We start from the raw sequence: 19483 nt of genomic DNA, 5'->3' as shown, positions 1-19483 counted from the left end.
GCTCCGGGACCAGAGCGGGGGCGGGGCTCCGGGACGCCTGCGCTTGCGCCTGTGGTCCAGGATGGGCTGGCGGCGGGTCCCAGTCTGCAGGCTGGTTCTTCGGGTGGCCGGCGATGGTTGGTTGGACTGAGACCGGCCCGGCCGGGTTGCAGAGCTGGCGGGGGTGGCAGTGAGCGGCGGCGGAGGCTGCGGGGTTCCATTTGGCTGACTGGGGAGTCGGCAGGCGGCAGGTAAGAGCGGAGCCGCGGCCTTTGCTCCCCAGTCCTGCCCTTTTTTGTAGGGTCGGGGCCTGTTTGGGGCCTTTTCGTGAGCTCAGGTTCCTGTTCTCTCGTTGTCGCGCCCTGCACGGCCGTGCCCTGCACAAGCCTGGGGGAGTGCACTCTCGGGGCAGCTGTAACGCTTGGAGCTGGAAGGAGGTTAGCCAACCCAACTTGCCCATTGTAGAGATTTGGAAACTCAGATCCAGAGACAGGATTTGACTTGTCCAGTGGCTCAAAGACAGTTCAAGGTAGAGCCCAAACCGGAACCCAAGTTTTTTTTTTTTTTTTTTTTTTTTACTTCTTCTATCGTACTTTGACCACACCACCCCATTCAGAAATAAAGCCTTTTCCGGATTTTTGTGACTGCAGCTTCAGGTCTTGCAGTCGGATCCTCTCAAGGGGAGCTCAGGTCGTGTGGGCCCATTCATAACTTTTTCTTTTTCGAGCATGTTAGTCCGGAAGGGAAGTCTGCACGTGAGTTACCGATGAGTGACAGCTACTGCTTAAGATAGGCAGACATCCCGAGAACAGCATCTTTGTCCATATGAGATTTGCTACGACTTTCATCTTAGTTTCTCTTGCCCTCTGGTGACTTTGGCATATGTCCCCTCCTGTGCAAACCCTCCAGCCCTCACCAATCGTTTCCCCTAGGAAAACAGATGGTGACTTAGAGCCTTGGAAAGAGAGGAGTGCTGTGGCCTTCAATCCCATCTAATCTGGTGGCATATGTCACTATGGCCTGTGGTTGCTACTGAGGGATCAGTGCTAAAGGCTTGCGCTTGGGGTGATAGTGAAGCTCTGCTTTGCCCTGATTCTCCATTCCCCACCCCAACACACATACACACAATTTTTTTTTTTTTTTTGAGTTCTGTTTTAACTCAATTTCCTGAGAAATCAGGGACTCTATGTTCAAGTGTGGTCCTATGGACCACAATATCTCTTCCCTGGCATCCCCATGCCCCCTAAACCCCACTAACTGAGTTGTGAGGGGGTTGGCTTCAGACTCTTTACTCAAATCTAATGTGTAGCTCTGCATCAGCAAGCTTTCAGTTTATGTTTTGGATGATTTCTGGTTGGACTTGTTATAAAAAATCCTTTCTAGTTCTTTTTTTTTTTAATTTTTATTTATTTATTCATGATAGTCACAGAGAGAGAGAGAGAGAGAGAGGCAGAGACACAGGCAGAGGGAGAAGCAGGCTCCATGCACCGGGGGCCCGATGTGGGATTCGATCCCGGGTCTCCAGGATCGCGCCCTGGGCCAAAGGCAGGCGCCAAACCGCTGCGCCACCCAGGGATCCCTCCTTTCTAGTTCTTAAGTGCTATGATTCTAACAATGGTTTTTATTTACTTTTTACTGACCAAAAGAGTGGTAGCATCATATACTAAATAAGCATTATCACATTGGCAGGAGTGCACTTGCTATTATTTGCAGCACAGACAGATGTCTGACCAGCCTTACCACTTCTGCATCCTCCATTCTTTCAAAAAGTATTTATTGAGCCCTTCTATGAACCAGATATCGTGCTAAGCATTTTGTAAACATTTAATTTCTACCTTAGCCAAGTGTATATATGATAAAGGGTTACAGCTGAAAGGGACATTTAACCCTACCCTGTCTTTGAATGAGAACACAAGGAGATTGAGGTCCAGCACTTTTGGGTGATTTGCCCAAGGTCGTAGAACTACGTAAGGACAGAATGGAACCCTAAGTAGTCAAGTTTATAGGGTAGATGAGAGTTAGTAAGTCTAGTCCTTGAGGCAGGCATTTCCTATAGAGCTCAGGAATACCAGAGGTGGTTGACAACAATCTGAAAGGTGGAGAATCTAAAAAGGAACATTTCTGTTTTTTTGTAGACAGAAGAGATGGCATATAATTTGTGTTTATTAATGGGTGGGGAATGCATCTTGTTTGCAAGCTGTTGGTATAAAGAGTATTCTAGCAAATAGGAAACTCTGCATTAGCCACAGTAAGGAGTGAACAGTAGTGTGGGTAATGTGAGTCACTTGGATTTATTGTGGGGTAGTATGTTTGTCTCACTCTTACATTTGACTATGGCTGTACACTATTTTGAAAATTCATGCTTTCAAGCCAAATCATGGTTCCAAGCAACAGGACTCCAACTCAGAGGAAGTAGGAAGGCTGACCTTTCCTTTCCTTTCTACACTGCTTCTTAAGTCTCTTAACTCCTAGGAGGTGATGGGAATGGCCAGTTTTTTTTTTTTATCCTGATGCAGAATAGGTCCTTACTGAACTATTTCTTCTCTTTGCTGGCCTTGTCTGCTGGATTCCTTTTTGCCTTAGGTCATTAAAGGACTTGTGGAGGGATGCCTGGGTGGCTCAGCAGTTAAGTGTCTGCCTTTGGCTCAGGGCGTGATCCTGGAGTCCCGCCTGGAATCCAGTCCAACATCGGGCTTCCTGCATGGAGCCTGCTTCTCCCTCCACCTGTGTCTCTCCCTCTCTCTCATTAATAAGTAAATAAAATCTTTAAAAAAGAGGGGGGGGGGTTGTGGAAGGAGGTAATGAAGTGTTTTTTTGTTTGGTTGGTTTTTTTTGGAAAGACCTCTAGTGATAAGCCAGTGCTCAAGGAGAGTACCTTGCTCCAGTTACTAAACTGAAACCATCACTACAGTGGAGCAGCCTCCTCCAGTTTCTGTTGGGTTTTGAGCTGCCTGTTAAATAAGTCAGTGGAGTTGCAGAGGACATAGTAGCCCTAGAGGGAAATTAGAGAATTTCTTTTCTGATAAGAGCTTTAATCTGCAGAATTGATGAGACTAACATCGAAGGGGTCTATGACTTCTGTTCTAGATGTTGCACAGGCAGCTGATCTCCCATGGCTATTGTATGAGGTAGAAATCACATAGAGATGAAAGTACTTGTAGAGCTGGGAAGCTTGGGGCCAAGAGCAGCAGCTGCAGAGAAGACTCATGGGTGTCCAGCTAGAGCTAGGTAGGGGAGATTCATCACTGAGAGGATAGGCTCTGTGGTCTTCATGAACAATAGTATGAAGGCCTCCCTCCTATGGCCAGTCTCTCTTACCTGTGGTGTTATTCGGCCATGAATACCTAAAGTTGTCTTGGCTTTTGTATCCTTGGGGTCAGGCTGGGACTGGAATTGGAGACAAAGCATCTTATGTCATGCAGGGTAGCTGAGGTGTCCTAACAGGAGACAGGGACTCTCATGCTACAGGTTGAGTCTGGGGGCCTATAACATCAGCCAAGAGGAAGTAGGAAAGATGAATATTGGGATGTCTGGGGTGGCTCAGGAGTTGAGCATCTGTCTTCAGCCCAGGGCGTGATCCTGGCCCAGGGATCGAGTCCCACATCGGGCTCCCTGCAAGGAGCCTGCTTTTCCCTCTGTCTGGTCTCTGCCTCTCTGCCTCTCTCATGAATAAGTAAATAAACTCTTTAAAAAAAAAAGGAAAGATGAGTATCTTTTGCCAAGATTCAGCACCAGGGCAGATCTAGATGTAGGATCCACATGCTGTGCATTCACTCCCCCACTGGCTGTTCCTTGGTGAAGAATTGTTAGGAGGTAGGTCATTGGGCTAGAGCAGGATACCCTCGGAATCCTCTGCTATGGTGGCCATGCCTACAGAGACGTGGTGGCAGGTTTGTGCATGTCAGCTGTGCTCCACCCAGTGGTCTACACAGACAACTCTAAAGACCCTGCTTTGGCTTGGAGCTGCCTTCCTCTCCCTCAGCCCTTTATTCTAGGTGTGCATCATCTTGGATTTGCTGTGCACCCAAGTGGTGCAATGTACGTAGTATTTCTGCAGGCTCAGAACCTCCAGACCCTACCCGTGTAATCTGGTTGGGACACTGGCACCATCCATTCTGCAGAGAAGTGAAGTGACCTTCCTCCTTCTCACAGCTGGTGACTGGCTCAATTGGGCCTTATTCTTAGGCCTTTGCCTTCTCCTCCCTGGTGGGATAGGGAGGGACGGAACCAGGCTGGCTCCTCACAATGATGTGCTCTTCTAGGAGCCATGCGGGGCCAGCGGAGCCTGCTGCTGGGCCCTGCCCGCCTCTGCCTGCGCCTGCTTCTGCTCCTGGGCTACAGGCGCCGCTGCCCACCTCTGCTCCGGGGCCTGGTACAGCGCTGGCGCTATGGCAAGGTCTGCCTGCGCTCCCTGCTCTACAACTCCTTTGGGGGCAGTGACACCGCTGTTGATGCTGCCTTTGAGCCTATCTACTGGCTGGTGGACAACGTGATCCGCTGGTGTGGGGTGGTGAGTGATGCCCAGGGAGCAGGAAAAGGGATGTTTTGGGGTAGCAGAAGGACATGTATCTGATGGACCCACACTGGGTTTGGGACCCACACCAGCCCCCTACCCCAGGGAAATTCCTGAGTGTACTCTTGGTATTGGCAAACTCTCACTGTGTCTCCCTGACCTCACTGGTGTTGACAGGTGTTCGTGGTGTTGGTGATTGTGCTGACCAGCTCCATCGTGGCCATCGCTTACCTGTGTGTCCTGCCTCTCATCCTCCGAACATACTCAGTGCCACGGCTCTGCTGGCACTTCTTCTACAGCCACTGGAATCTGATCCTTATCGTCTTCCATTACTACCAGGCCATCACCACTCCACCTGGATACCCACCCCAGGTGGGTCCCCACAGGGGCATTTGGAAGGATAGAACTGCGGGCTGTGGGAGCCAGGTCCAGGAGTGGGGAGGGAGAGTGCCTCAGTATCTTTTGAGGTACTGAATTGTGCTGCCACAGTGTCATGAAGCTTTTCTCGCTTTGCACAGGGCAGGAATGATATTGCAACAGTCTCCATCTGTAAGAAGTGCATTTACCCCAAGCCGGCCCGAACACACCACTGCAGCATCTGCAATAGGTGGGTCTTGGCTTTGCCCGCTGTGAACCCCAGCTGTGGCCTGTTTGCTGAAGCCTAAAATTGGGCAAAATTTAGACCTAAAGTTTGAGAAGACGTTTATGAAGCGCGCGTCATATACCAGGCAGTGTGCCCTCACGTCGTGACACCTGGTCCTAGGATGGTCCTGGGTTAGCCATTGTCACCATTTATGGACACTGAGCTTCAGAGAGATGAGTTAACCTTGTCCAAGATCATGTAGCCAATGAAGCAGGGCTTGAAGCAAGGCCTGGCGGTCTTCAAAGTCTGTGCCCTTTCCACCTCAGCAGGATGCTGGGCCTTGTAGGAAAGGATTGGCACTGACATCTCAAGAACCTTGACCACCGTAACAGAGCCTGTGTCCCTCCCTCACAGGTGTGTGCTGAAGATGGATCATCACTGCCGTATCCTTTTATCTTTTCTGCCTGTGGCCTCCTCCTTTAGCTCCAGAGCCCTGCGCCAGGTTAAGGGCCACAACCAAGGCATCATCCCTCATCCCAACGAAGGTTCATGAGAAGTTAGTAGAAGAGGAATGGTGGAGATTGGCCATCTCCAGGGGGAAGCAGGAGGCTTACAAGCTCTATGGGACAGATTTTCTTGGAGCAGGGCATCTATTCTAACAATTCTTTCTTTTGTAGACTGTCATGCTAACATTTGTGGGATGGAAAGAGATGTTTGGACTTCATGTTGTCCACTGGATATTCTCTGCTTTCCCATACAAATGGCTAGGTTGAAGTATTGGTAGATTTCGTTTTGCTGAGGGATTTGTTTTCATGATTTCCCAGTGGGACTTTTGAAGGCTCTTTAAAAGCTTTAACCTCTGGAAACAGTCCCATGTTTTCTTGCCTTTGGGAAATAGTTCTTGGTGACTGGAAGCCCTGTACTTGGATGCCATTATGAAGCAGGGATGAACCAGAGAGACCTGAAGCTGTGTTTGATCTTGTCCTTAATCCTTCCCCAACCAGCCTGGCTAAACAACTGTGTGGGCCACTATAACCATCGGTACTTCTTCTCTTTCTGCTTTTTCATGACTCTGGGGTGTGTCTACTGCAGCTATGGAAGTTGGGACCTTTTCCGGGAAGCTTATGCTGCCATCGAGGTGAGCCCATAGTTAGGAGTAGGGCAGCTCAGAATTTTGGGGCATGGAATCTGTCCCGAAGGAGTGGGGCTGGTAGCATCCCCATCCTAGAGGCCTGAGAGTATAACCAGTACTGTTTTCCATCCCCGTAGAAAATGAAACAGCTCGACAAGAACAAACTACAGGCGGTTGCCAACCAGGTGGGCTGACCCCACCCCACTGCCTCCTGCTGCTCAGGCCAGGGGGTATAGAGTTGCTGAGGCAGCGGGGGCCCACCTGCTAATGGAGTAGTAGAGGCTGGCTAAGGGGCCTTTCCATACTGGATCAGGGGTGTTCTGGGAGGCTGTCTGCCATGAGTGGACTAAGTGGCCTGGGGGTAGATTCAAGTCCCTGGTTTGTTGACAGTTTTGGGCTCTCTATCCCATTATCACCTTCTTTGGGCTGAGTGAGGAAGACTCTGCCTTGGTGATGGCCTGAGCAGCAAAGAGTCTGTGTTAGTCCATGTAATGGGGTTCCAGGGGACAGAGATCAGGCTGGGCCAGTCTGATCACCCTTTGTTCCTGGTCTTTCTGCATCCATTGTCAGGATCATCCCTTCTCCCGAGCCTTTTAGGACCCTTATTCTGACAGGTCTTGGGCCACAACTATACCACTTAGCTCTGCTGCCCTTTCAGCCCTTAGTGGAGCTCAGTTCTTCCTGCTTGTGCTTGCATTGTGTGGACCTGGTCTCCTCTCTTGAGGATTGCAGCCACATGGTGAGGGAGTTCTCATTGGGAAGTGTAGTGGCTTCCCCTGGAGCCCCATTTGTGTCGTCAAATCTGAAGGCCCAGGGTCCGCTCCTCCCATGCTTTGCCATCCTGTCCAGACCTGCTCTGCCCAGTGTGTGTTCACATGATGATGCCGCTGGGCTTGGCCCACCCATCTGGCTGCTGCCCTAACTCCTCTGTGGCTTAACTCCCTATTTCTCATCCTGGGCTTTGGTCACTTCCCTGCCTGCAGGTGCTGGGGTTGTGATGGAGATCCAACAAAACAAATGAACCACCTCCCTGTTCTCTTTTTCTAGACATATCATCAGACTCCACCACCCAGCTTCTCCTTCCGAGAAAGAGTGACTCACAAGAGTCTTGTCTACCTCTGGTTCCTGTGCAGGTATTGAACGATCATTTTTGGCAGTTTAAGTGGGGGGCAGCTTCAGGACCACCTTTTCCAGTGCCTGTGGGTAGGCAGGACCCATCCCTGTCCTTTGCCACTGTTCTTAGCGTGACTTAGCTTGGCAGAGAGTCCGTGCTTCATTGTCTTCAGCATTTTGGGGCAGGAAACACTAAGGATGCTAGCACTGGATGTTATGTGCCCAGGTAAGCTAAACTCCTACCTCAGAGTGGAGCCGTGCATTTTTCCAGATGTGGAGAACTGAGGAGGAGAGGGTGAAGTGAGCTGCTGGGTGATCATAGCTGGGAATGGGAGAGCTGCAATTGGAATTGTGTGCTCCCTGTTTTAAACCTGGTGCTTTTACTACCTGTTGCTGTTTCCCAAGACTGGTTCTTTTAGGAACTATGGGACATTTTTATTAGTAACACAGACTTGTTTCCTCACCCTTCTTTCTACATAATTTATTTTTCGCTCAGGTTAATGCTTCTTCATTAATGCTTTTTATGGATGTAGTGAAGCAACAACCTAGGATGTAGGCTGGGAGATAAGACTTAGGCAGAGAGGTCTCTGGTGGGTCTTTACTGCTCAGCTCAGTTTCAGATTCAGACCTACTTATAGCAACTCCCTCCTCTAAACTCCCCATCAATCTTGGCCCCTCTTTTCTTAGTTCTGTAGCACTTGCCTTGGGTGCCCTAACTATTTGGCACGCTGTTCTCATCAGTCGAGGTGAAACTAGTATCGAAAGGCACATCAACAAGAAGGAGAGACGTCGGCTGCAGGCCAAGGGCAGAGTGAGTAGGACTGTGGGCTTGGGGTGGAGGGTAATTAAACCTGCTGTCCCGAAAACAGAAGCCATGGGCAGGGAGGGCCAATAGGGCAGGTGTCATAAAAGGTTGGAACTTGCCTAGCTGAACTTTAGCTTAGCCAATTTGGGCTCTAAAATTAGGAGGCAGTTAAGTAAAAAAGGGGTCTGTAGAAACCTGTGTTTTTCTTGGCTCTAGGTTTTTAGGAATCATTACAACTACGGCTGCTTGGACAACTGGAAGGTATTCCTGGGTGTGGACACACGAAGGTAAAGTAAAACATCTAGATCAGTCCCATCCAATAGAACTCTTAAGATAAACTTTCTATACCTGTGCTGTACAAGCCATTAGTCACTAGCCACATATGGTTGCTGAACACTTGAAGTATGGCTGATACATCCATAAATTGAACTTTTAATTTTCACTAATTGGAACAGGCACGTGTGACTAGTGGCTACCATAGCCATTGCAAATCTAGACTCTGGGAGTAGAAATCATTGCTCATTTGAGCCAAAGTAGCTTAAGGCCAAAACCCTTGAGGCTTATACAGGGAACCAAAACAGACTCCTGAGAAAGCTGTTAAGAAGGGACCTCTAGGTAGGATACAGTGACCACTAGCTTCCTCCCATTTTTATGGCAGTGTCTGGAGTTCAAGCCAACAATATGTGGGATTGCATTAATCTATTTGTAACATAAGTCCTAAGACAAAAAAAAAAAAAAAAAAAAGTTAGCTCTCTGAGCCCTAGAGACCAAGGTAAATCACTTTTCAAATCGCAGCTTCCAAGGACAATCATCATGTGGTTTCACGTATATGTGGAATATAAGAAATAGTGAAAGGGACTATAAGGGAAAGGAGGGAAACTGGGGAAAAATTAGAGAGGAAGACAAACCATGAGAGACTCCTAACTCTGGGAAACAAAGGGTTACAGAGGGGAGGAGGTGGGGGGATGGGGTGACTGGGTGATGGACCCTAAAGAGGGCACTTGATGGGATGAATCCTGGGTGTTACACTATATGTTCACAAATAGTATTTAAGTTAATTAAAAAAAAAAAAAAAAAGAATGTAACTCCCAAGGCACTACTGACTAGGTGACCAGAAAGTACCCATCCTCTTCCCCTTCCCATCCTCATTACATTCCTGCCTGTCAGTGCTTGCAGTGGTCCCTTAGAAGTTTCGCTTGAACCCTCTAAAGGCCCTCAAGGCACCAGAGGACAAACTGGACAGATCAGAACTTTTGTTACCTTTGGGATTAATGCCAAGGTAGCTTCAGGTACCTTGAATCCTTGCTGGGGACAGGATCAGGAAGAAAGACCAGGAACTCTTGGAACTCAGAGACATTCTATCTTCTCTTGTAGGCACTGGCTGACTCGGGTGCTGTTACCTTCCAGTCACCTGCCCCATGGGAATGGAATGAGCTGGGACCCCCCTCCCTGGGTGACTGCTCACTCAGCCTCTGTGATGGCGGTGTGAGCTGGATGTGTCAGCCACAACTTGAGCACCACTCTGCTTCCTGCATGGTCTCAACGGCCTCCAAGGATAGCTTCTTGGAATCCTTGGGCAAAAAGAATCAGTGGGCCTGCCTTAGAGTATCATGCAGGGACAACTCAAGGACCAGTCTCTTGGCCACTGCATAAACAAGGCATGATGTGGAAAAATTCTAGGACTGATGTCTCTTTACTCAGCTCAGGCAAACTGAAGTTCCAGCCCCAGACTGGAGATTAGGCAGCTAGCAACCTTGCCAGGTGCTGACCCCGACCTCCTCCAGGTTCCAGCACTGGGGTTGGCCACCACCTCTTCCACTTGCTATTTGAGAAAACACCTGAACAGTAGAGCGGAGATTCTGGCTTCTCAACAGGGCAAGACACCAGGCCTACTGCTGAGGTCACTGCCACTTCTCATATGCTGCTGAAGGTGAAGAATAAAGGTATTTGATTTTTAAACATACGTAGCTTCTCTTTGCCTTTACTAGAGGGTGGGGAAGAGAGAAATCAGGGTCAAGGCCTTTACTAGAGGGTGGGGAAGAGAGAAATCAGGGTCAAGGCCTACTGAGTACATATTCTGGTCATGCTTCCTGTGTTCTTATAGGGGTGGATGCCCCAAAGAATTCTTGGCAAGTCCTTGTCATTAGTAGTGTTCTAGTTATGTGCCACAGAGGTGTAAGTGGGGACGGGGAAATATGTGACAGCCCCATTACCAAAAGAAATTTTTATTCTTCAGTAGGTACACACACATCCATCATCCTATCCTGGTCCACATTCATCTGCATTCACCCCTCAGCAGCGTATCTCCTTTTTTCTAACAAATAAATGGAAGAGCCCCAAGACCAAGATGTTTCTTCAAACACAAGTAGTCTCACACTCGTTATTTCACAAAGTCATTAGAAGTCAGGATTCCTATGTTTACGGCCATGCAACAGTGGCCCAGAGAGAGGCAATCAGAGGCGAGTAGTCTCCCTAACTCGGGCAAGATGGCTTGATAGTTAGTAATTCCAGGTTAGATTGTCTGTCCAAAGAGCCTAGGCCAGGACTGGGCTCAGCTGCCAGGGCTCCCCAGCAGAAACCTGTAGGTGAAAAGAATGTTGGCAGCATCAGCAATGAAGCTCATTTCAATCCCATCTTACCCACGACCTAGAAACTCACCACTCTCCCCTGGCTGACACTGCCTCCTTGCGCACCAGTCTCTTCTTGTCATCCAGGGGTTTGGCTAAAGCTCGGATCACCTGTGGTTTGTACGGCAGCAGCTGTGGAGTTAGAAGAGCCACAGCCTTGCTCAACCACACCAACTGAAAAGGGGCTGCTTCTATGACTTTAAAACTAACATTCCTCCTATTCTCCTTTAGTGATTCCAGAGGATGCTATGTGGCAGGGTGGCCGTTCTCTTACAGGGCAGTCAGGCAAATCCTTGCCTGGGTGTACCTCCCATTTCCTACCTAAATCACACAGCAGGGTGGCAAGTCTCACCTGACTAAGGCAAAAATGTACTTCTCTGGCTCTTCTACTAAGGGTCTAAGCCAGAGAGGACCATCCCAGGTACTCACCACAGTGGTGGGCAGACGAGTAAGAGCATGCATACACTGCAGTGCAGCAATCCGGACAGCCTGGAACACAGCCATAGGGGGGTGAGGGGAGACCCATGAGAGATGTAAGGGCCAAAGAGTCGTGGGGGCTTAACGCACCATGGAAGGGCTAGAGCTGAGGTTCAGAAACTTGGTGACGAGGGTGTCAACGTGAAGACTCATGACCTGGGGTGCTTCCAATAGAAGAGGCTGAAGGCAGCTGAGGGTGGAGAGCTGTACTACACAGTCAGAGCAGGATAGGGCCTCCAGCAGCAAGGAAAGCAGCTAAGGGGCCACAGAGAAGGTGGGCATGATCACATATGTGATGAGCCTGCTCCACCCCCCCAATGTTCCAGCTGGGGACAGTGGCTTAGTCCCTGTTTGAGGCTCTGATTGCAGGGGCTTACCGTGGGCAACTCTGGCAAGAGCACAGGCTTAGGCAGCCTATTAAGTACATGAGACAGGCCCTTCAGGTAATTTGGCTTCACATCTGTAAAAACATGGAAAAGCTTAGGGAGAAACTGGTCTCAGACATATGGCTTGGGGATTCAACTCCAACCTCTTATGAAGCTGGGACATCAGCCTAGAAAAAGATTTAAAAAAAGGGGGGGGGGGATTCCTTCTGGGTGGCTCAACGGTTTGGTGCCTGCCTTCAGCGCAGGGCATGATCCTGAAGACCCGGGATCAAGTCCCACATCAGGCTCCCTGCATGGAGACTGCTTCTCCCTCTGCCTGGAACTCTGCCTCTCTCTCTGTCTCTCACGAATAAATAAATAAAACCTTAAAAAAAAAAAAAAAAAAAAAAAAAACAATCCTCAAGCTCAGAAAAGGCAAGACAGGCTCATCAAAGGAAAAACATGGGATAAGAATCTGGACGTTTAGCCTTTCAGGTACAGCTCTAAAGAAGCACTCAGGTTCTAAATTACTTTAGAGAATGTGGCCTGAGCAAAGGAGAGGTCTATATATTTGGGGCCTTTCTTTTAGACCCTTCTCACCTTGGGAAGCAGCATGGAAGCCCTGGACCAAAGCAGGCACATTATCTGTGAAGAACCGCTGGCGGAACATGATCCGCACTTCAGCATGGCCAGCCCGGGTTAACACATCAGTGCAGTCAGACATGAGCAGAGAGAAGCCATCAGCTGCTGCCGGGCCTAATTCTGGATCACTCAGGAGGCCCATGAGCTGGAGAAAAGAGGTTTATTAGAAGAGAAAAATGAATCTTAAATACCCAAGAGGAGGATGACAGTTGTTTCTGGGAGGAATAGAATATATGGGGAATTTCCTGGTTACATCTTTGGCTCTCCTGTCTCCAAAACGGACTTACCCGGTCAGTAAGGCAGGAGCTGAGAGGATGGTATCTGAGTACAAGGGCCTTTGTTACCTATAATCAGAAAGAGAACAATCAGGGTATGACACTCAAACCCCAGAGTCCCAAGAAGCGCACGTATAGTTCGAGGTCAAAAGGAGAAATTTTATTTAACTAGACATAATTGTCTCTTTGTCTAACCAGAATCCATTCTAGCTCCTTACCCAGAGAAGCAGTGTGAAGGCCTGACTGCGAAAGGGCCCAGGACTAAGGCCAGCCTCTACTTTGTCCACAGCCAGCTGCAGGAATTCATCTAGCTGTTGCCCTAAAAATAAGAAACACTTGATGCAGAGGCTACACATTTCTCCTTTAACAACAGAAGATGTAAGCTGTTTAAATGCAGAGCTCCCTGAGAAGCCTTTAGAAAAGAATAGTATCATTCTGGCTATGACTTTGCCCACTCAGCTCTAGGATACTTGCATGAGAGCCTGGTATCTCCTAACACAGGAGTGCTAGTATTCAGAAAGAGCGATCCATTTCTAGTAAAAAATGATCTCTAATAGCTCCCTGTGGGGAGTATGATGACAGACCTACACAGAACACTCTGCTTGAACCCTCTTATGTCCTGTAATGCTTTGCCCAACTCTGGGTCTTGACTCTTGTCCTAAGGGCTGTCCCTTGGGAGGCTCTTTATATTATTAACAGCTCCTTTTTTAAAGAGAATAGCTTCCATGATTTCATCAGTAATTGATTCCAGGAGGCTCCCAACCCCCAGTCTCATTTCAGTACCTGCAGGGAGCTTGTTGAGGAGTCCTGCAAAGCACTTGGCAGCGGCGGTAGAGGAGGAGGGGCAGCTGGGGCAGCAGCTCAGCTCTACAAGCTCCCGCATGAGTTGGTTCAGCTGAGGGATTTCCACCTACATGAAACCTGACCATGTAATGCACGCAGACAACACTCACACTCCAAGAGATACCCAGTAGAAAGTGGCAGCAGGGGCTAGGATGGATGAGAACTAAATTCTCCAGTGAAAAGATCAGCTTAGCATATGGCAGTGCCCAGAAGTCACTTGGGATCTGCCTCCCCTTGTCAGGGTTAAACCAGGGTACTTCCCAAATGTACGCACATTTCGAGGTAAGGAGCAGACAAAGGCCATAAGCAGTGCAACAAGCCGCCTCTGTCCTGAGGAGCCATCCTATAAAGGAAGAAGAGCTCTAGTAAGCCTGTCCTGCCAGAAATAGGCTTGTCTGCACCCCAAACCCATTACAGATTAGCCCTCAAAACTTGAAGGAAAGAAGTTCCAAGATTCTCTCCCTTCTAGTCCATCAGACCCTTACCTGGAATGGCTGGAATCTGCAAGGGAAGCTGTTTTCAGGCAGAAAGGAGATGTTGCCATCCAAGAAAAGGGGTACAATGCAGGCGACACTCTGGGCAGCTAAACTGGGGGGTAGAGGACTACATATCACCAAGGAGCCAGGGTTCTGAAATACCCTGGGTTCACATTAGAGTCACTGAGTCAATGGGCCAGAACACGATCATTCACACAGTCGGCAGGTATTAATTCAACATATATTATGTGCCAAGAACCATCCCATTTTAGGCCCTAGTGATTTAGCAGTGAACCAAATTAAATCTGTTCTGGAGTTTACAATCCAGTCAGAGAACTCAAACGTATGCTTCAAAATGCTCCACAGAAACAAAACAAAACAAAACAAAACAAAACAAAAAAACAAAAAAAACCCCAAAATGCTCCACAGGTGGTTCTTCTGCACATTATTCCCCCATAGCTCTCCCACCCCCACAGTCCATGTTGCTAAAATAGCCCTTTCCTCTTACTTTGCCAGCAAAACAACTCCCTCCACATTTGATTCTGGGTAAAAGGACAGCTCAGAAGACAGCTCAGAAACCTGCTGTTTCTTCCCAAGATTCTATCCTCCTGCCTAGGATCAAGCCACAACAATGATTATACTCACTCAGGGCTCAAATGGGTAGTGGCAGTGCCAATGACAGATACCATGGCAGCCAAGACCTCATCTTCCAACAGTACTTTTTTCAGAACTGAGTGTTCTTTCTCTGAAAAATCAAAACATACACACACACACACACACACACACAGAATCACAAGGCCATGGCTATAGTTCAGATGATTAGGTCCTGTCATCATCAGGATTCCAGTTAAAATGGCAGTTTTTAACCTGTCCTCTAGTAGTGATGTAGCCTTGAGCACCAGGACAGCATCAGAAGCAGGAGTGCTTAACATGGGCCACAAAGAGCTCTTGAGAACTTTGTGCAGTCCTTAGACTGGGCAGCATGGAAAATAAAGCTAGCTGTTATTAACTTCTTGATTTCAGCAATAGTTTTTTCCAAAACTTGAAAATAATATGGATGTATTGTCATGGGTCCTTTTATCACAGCAGCTACATACATGGAGCGACCATATGTATTATGTACTATGTTCCCAGGCACCACACATTTTTATTTCTTACTAACTGCCCTGTGATGTAGATCTCACTCTTTGTCTTCCTCTTATAATTGAGGGAACAGAGGCATAAAAAGGCTAAATATCTTCAATTATGTTAACAAGCGGTGGAGTTGAACATGAAACCCAACCAGGTCAGCTTAACTCCAGAGCCTAATTCTAAAACTAGGCTAATTACATAGCAATTATACAGAAAAAAAGGTGTGCATCCTTCTGACTGTTGCTAACACAAGTAGATTTTGATTCCTGTCACTGGTCAGGTTGGCACCCTGTGCTTAAAGTGCAAAATCTCACTCTGGGGACAAAGGATTCAAAAGAAGCCTCAACTGGTATAAAATAGAATACCAGAGATAGCCTCAGGGTGACAGTGCTGTTCAATATTAGTGGAAGGCTGAGGTCCAGAGGTGGGATAGCTAGAGAAGGTGTGGGGTGCAGAAACTCACCTGGCATGGAAGCCTGCACAGCTAAGGCAAACAGGCAAGGTACAGCTGTCTGATGGAAATACCAGCAGCTCTCAGGGTCCTGCTGGCATTTTTCTGCCACCTGCTGGAGGCTTTGACAGACGGCAATAACTTCACTGGTTCCTGCAACCATATTCCCTGTGTGGTGAGAAAGTATTCTCAGCAAAGTTTTCTTAAAAGCATTTCCAGATATTTCAGGTACAGAATATGGGAAGAATAATCAAAGATAAGTGACTAAAGAGTCCATGAGTGTCTTATAAAGAGCCAAATTTTATTCTCTTGGTGATTCTTTTTCACCTACTCAGATTTTGGAGCAAAATTTCCGACTCTGTGGCAACTCTGCAATACAAGCACTCATATATTTTCTCCTTTAGTTTTCATAAGCACCAGAGAAGTATCATTTCCCCCATTTCATAGAGGATGTGGAGGCTAAATAAAACTACCAATGGTTTTCCACGGTCACAGTAAGTGCAAAGTCAGGAGTCAAACCCTGGCCATACTCCAAGTTCAGTGCTCTTTCTACTATGTAACAGCTGCTAGAACACCCATTGGATCTACCACAAAGGGCTCTGGGCAGTGCAAAGCCAGCTTAGGAAATTAGGGCCCATGATAAGCGTGCATAGGTTCACAGTAGCAATAGCTGCTGTCACTTATGCCTTGGAGCAGACATGTGTATGAGTTAGGTGGAGATCTTATTCAAGTTCTGATCAATAGGGCCTGAGATTCTGCACTTCTAACAAGTTCCTAGACAGTGCCCACGTTGCTGGTTGATGGAACATGTTTTGAGTAGCATGGCCCTACAGCGGTGCTTTTCAATTCTGACTTCACACTGAAATCACCTGGGTACTCAACAATTCCTATTGTTCAAACCCCATCCCTCCTCAAGGACTGACTTAGTTGAACTGAGTGAGGCCCAGATATTGACATTTTTTAAAGGTTCCCATGTGACTCTTATGTATAGCCGCCAATGGAACCACTGCCAAAGAGGCCTCAACTCCAAACCTGCCTATGATTCCCCATTTGGCCCAGCTCCTTGATGATTATTCCTAGTAGTAACCTTTGTTCATCTGGCAGAGATGCTGCAGCAGCAGAGGCAGGGTCTCCTTGACAATACTGGGATGTGTTGATACAGCTGACAAGGCTTGCAAACAGCGTAGATGCCGGGAGCATTTTGTGGGCTCATCTCTAGCCAAATCTAACTCCCCTGAAAGGAAACCAGGAAACATGATTTCATTGTGTGATGGCACACATAAAGGCCCCCAAGTGTCCCTGGGAAGGGGTAAGCCACAGAAGATCAGAGACACATACCTCTGCACAGCTCCTCAGCAAGCTTGGGCACCAGGTGGCGGCTGAAGGCTACAGGGTATAGAGTGGACAGGGCTCCTGATGCTTCCAGTGCTGCCACCCTGCTGGGGCACAGGGCAGATAAGCAGCAGCTGAGCTTTGGCCCATAGTTCTCTTGCACAGGCCCGCCATTAGGCAAATTCAGGGGTGTGGGCTCCCAAGCCTGCCTTGCTGAAGAGCAGGACTCAAGTACCTACACCACTAAGTTGGACAGAGCTTCTTAATGCCCTTACAAGAGAGAAGTCTGACATCTCCAATTAGTTAGTAGCCAGAGCCAAACAGTGCCCACCTCCCCTAGGGACAGTCAAGGGTTGGAAGCACAGAGCCCTGGAACAGCTTGTTCTCTCTCACTGCTTTTGATTCTTACCAACTCTGGGAGTCCTCCTCCATGAAGCTCAGCCTGTACAAGTGACCCACTGCCAGCTCCAAGTCCCCAGAAGACAAGAGATCTGTGTTACAAGAAAATACAAACCTCATCTTTTTTCCTCTGTAGCCACCATAGCTCTTCCAAAAGTCGTATTAGAAATCCCAAATTGCAGGGTGCCTGGGTGGCTCAGTCAATTAAGCTGCTGACTTCAGTTCAGGTCATGATCCTGGGGTCCTGGGATCCAGCCCCACCCCATGTTGTTGGGCTCCACACTCAGGCGGGAGTCTGCTTGTCCCTTTGCCCCACCCCCTCTGGGCATATCTCTTTCTCAAATAAATGAAATCTTAAAAAAAGAAATCCCAAATCATCCAGAATTTCATTGAGAACCAAGGGATTAAGGTTGCTGTTCACTTAAGACGGAAAACTGCAAGGAAGGGGGGCACCTAGGTGGCTCAGTGGCTGACTGTCTGCCTTTGGCTCAGGTCATGATCCCGGGGTCCGGGGATCAAGTCTCACATCAGGCTCCCCACAGGGAGCCCGCTTCTCCCTCTGTCTATATCTCTGCCTCTCTCTGTGTGTCTCTCATGAATGAATAAATACAATCTTTAAACAAACAAACAAACAAACAAAACAAAAGAAAGACAATCACAAGGAAGGGACCAATACCCCCTCTTTTCTCTTTCCCTTAAGTGTACCTGGCTGGGCACCCAAGACTGTGAGTGTACGGATGCCAACAAGCTGAAGCTGGGTGCTGGTGTCTGTCAGAGCCATGAACATCAGTGAGCACAGCTGGTCCTTGAAGCCATTCAGCGGCTTTTCATCTAGGGAAAAACAGAGTCCAGGTTAGAGGAAAGCCCTGACTCAGCAGTGATGCAAAGACAACTGGGGGCAAGATTCAAAGAGCTTAATCCATTGGGTGTCCAGGAGGTACACTGGGAAAAAAATAAACAGGCCTCATCTGGTAAGTGTTCTCTTGTGCTACAACCTCTGAACAACAGGACCAATGTTGTTCTAGAGTACTTCTCTGTAGCATTCTTTGCCTGCCATCTTTCATTGGAACACAGTGCTCAGCAGCCCCCAGGACACCACATGTGGAAAGTAACCTCACCCTTGTCTTCATAGCTCCATTTCTGGTGCAGCTTCAAAAAACCCAGGATCATTTCAAGGATTGTCCGTCGCTGGTTGCTCTGTAATGTTTTAAGGAGTATTGAAGTCAAAGAATATTTTAAAGGATTTCAGTCCTGACTTCTCTGGAAGCAGGGAGAATTATCCTTTTATGTAAGAGTGTCAGGAAACGAGTGAGCATGGGAACCAGCAGCAGCTGATGGGAGCAAAACTCAAGATCTACTATATGGGACAAGCTCAATGCTTAGTTCTCTCTCTGTGAAAGAGATCCCAGCAAGAGGTTCCACCATTTCCTCAGAAGATTGTTTTCTTACCTGACTGTGCTTGTGGAACTGTTCCAGCAGTAAAGGCAACACGTTGCTGGTGATGTGGTCACAGGCCCGAGCAGATGCACCTGCAGCTGCCTGTAACAATTTGGCACTAGGCCACACCAGTTTCATGTCCGGTTCACATAGATGGTGCCTGCAGTCTAGAAAGGCAGCACATCACAGATCTGAGGAGTAAGCTGAATGGTGTCTGATTCCCCTGTGGTCCACAGAAGTTGGAGACCGAGACATAGGACAGTTTGCTAGCAGTTACCACTCAAAGTGTTTTCAATTCAAAGTAAGGATCCAGCACCCAAATCACTGAATATGAAGGGCTACTTATAAAAGCTCATTGGCCTTAAGGAACTTCTGTTGTGCTCAACCCCCTTTCTGGCTGCCATGGCCCCATTACCCTGTAGAATGCTGCTAAGGAAGGAGTCAAGGAGGTCCTCAGCATCAGCCCTCAGCACAGAGCGAGACAAACACGCAGTCAGAGAGTGGAGGGCTGCCAGGCCATCAGCCTCCACCCGCTCACTTGCCGTCTGGAACACCTGTCAGGGAGGGATCCCATGGCTACTGAGGTGAGCCTGCACCAGGTGAGAGCTCATCCTCCCACTGCCAATTTCCTTTGGGAAGTTAAGCACAGCAATGGAAATTAATCCCCAAGGTGGAGTTTCTTCTCAACTGATAGATTCTCACACCAAGTCCTTAGTCCCACTAGTGTACTAGATACATGGTACTTTTTGAGAAACAGGATCTCAACTTGGAGCAGTGGCTGTTGGGATCCCCATTCCTAAGTCTCTTCCTTCCCCCAACACACACTTATTAAGTATGATGCCAGAGGCACCATGACCTATGCTCCTTATCATAAGGGCAGGAAGTCGGCACTACACAAAAGTG

General features: G+C 48.2%; 2 protein-coding genes across 11 annotated transcripts in view; one reads left to right on the top strand and one right to left on the bottom strand.

Annotated features, from left to right (window-relative positions):
- Positions 1-10: 10 nt before the first annotated feature.
- ZDHHC16 (zDHHC palmitoyltransferase 16) lies at positions 11-10088 on the top strand. Of its 5 annotated transcripts, XM_077878100.1 has the most exons (12): positions 11-230; positions 4242-4489; positions 4670-4864; positions 5011-5099; positions 5490-5518; positions 6080-6213; positions 6345-6392; positions 7255-7340; positions 8008-8131; positions 8342-8412; positions 9337-9404; positions 9500-10088. In XM_077878100.1, exons 2-11 carry the CDS (start codon positions 4247-4249, stop codon positions 9395-9397), a joined length of 1080 nt encoding a protein of 359 aa, XP_077734226.1. In that variant the 5' UTR covers positions 11-230; positions 4242-4246; the 3' UTR covers positions 9398-9404; positions 9500-10088. The 5 variants fall into 5 exon arrangements, with proteins under 5 accessions (XP_077734226.1, XP_077734227.1, XP_077734228.1 ...); XM_077878098.1 differs by lacking the exon at positions 9337-9404 and having other exon boundaries at positions 13-230; XM_077878101.1 differs by lacking the exons at positions 5490-5518; positions 9337-9404 and having other exon boundaries at positions 12-230; positions 6168-6213.
- A 246-nt stretch (positions 10089-10334) lies between these two features.
- MMS19 (MMS19 cytosolic iron-sulfur assembly component) overlaps positions 10335-19483 on the bottom strand; it is a 34653-nt gene continuing 25504 nt past the window's right edge. For 4 of the 6 annotated variants that reach the window (XM_077878096.1, XM_077878092.1, XM_077878094.1 and 1 more), the window contains 20 exons: positions 18996-19134; positions 18593-18747; positions 18262-18340; positions 17849-17974; positions 17154-17235; positions 16751-16851; positions 16500-16646; positions 15425-15580; positions 14476-14575; positions 13840-13942; positions 13629-13697; positions 13295-13421; positions 12730-12830; positions 12524-12580; positions 12195-12381; positions 11607-11689; positions 11320-11484; positions 11182-11241; positions 10784-10884; positions 10335-10704 (listed from right to left, as the gene is read on the bottom strand). In XM_077878096.1, coding sequence (XP_077734222.1) covers positions 10677-10704; positions 10784-10884; positions 11182-11241; positions 11320-11484; positions 11607-11689; positions 12195-12381; positions 12524-12580; positions 12730-12830; positions 13295-13421; positions 13629-13697; positions 13840-13942; positions 14476-14575; positions 15425-15580; positions 16500-16646; positions 16751-16851; positions 17154-17235; positions 17849-17974; positions 18262-18340; positions 18593-18747; positions 18996-19134 — 2166 coding nt within the window. In that variant the 3' untranslated portion in view covers positions 10335-10676. The remainder of the gene's footprint in view (positions 10705-10783; positions 10885-11181; positions 11242-11319; positions 11485-11606; positions 11690-12194; positions 12382-12523; positions 12581-12729; positions 12831-13294; positions 13422-13628; positions 13698-13839; positions 13943-14475; positions 14576-15424; positions 15581-16499; positions 16647-16750; positions 16852-17153; positions 17236-17848; positions 17975-18261; positions 18341-18592; positions 18748-18995; positions 19135-19483) is intronic. The other 2 variants (XM_077878093.1, XM_077878095.1) reach the window with 2 other exon arrangements.

Source organism: Canis aureus, chromosome 29, assembly GCF_053574225.1.
Source record: "Canis aureus isolate CA01 chromosome 29, VMU_Caureus_v.1.0, whole genome shotgun sequence".
NCBI lineage: Eukaryota > Metazoa > Chordata > Mammalia > Carnivora > Canidae > Canis > Canis aureus.
Note: the sequence above shows the minus strand (reverse complement) of the source record. Positions and strands in the feature narration are given on the sequence as shown.

Coding starts and splice junctions, on each gene's coding strand:
- ZDHHC16 (XM_077878098.1), top strand. CDS start 4,247: ATGCGGGGCCAGCGGAGCCTGCTGCTGGGCCCTGCCCGCCTCTGCCTG. Junction 4,490..4,669: donor TGATCCGCTGGTGTGGGGTG/GTGAGTGATGCC, acceptor TGGTGTTGACAG/GTGTTCGTGGTGTTGGTGAT. Junction 6,214..6,344: donor AAGCTTATGCTGCCATCGAG/GTGAGCCCATAG, acceptor CCATCCCCGTAG/AAAATGAAACAGCTCGACAA.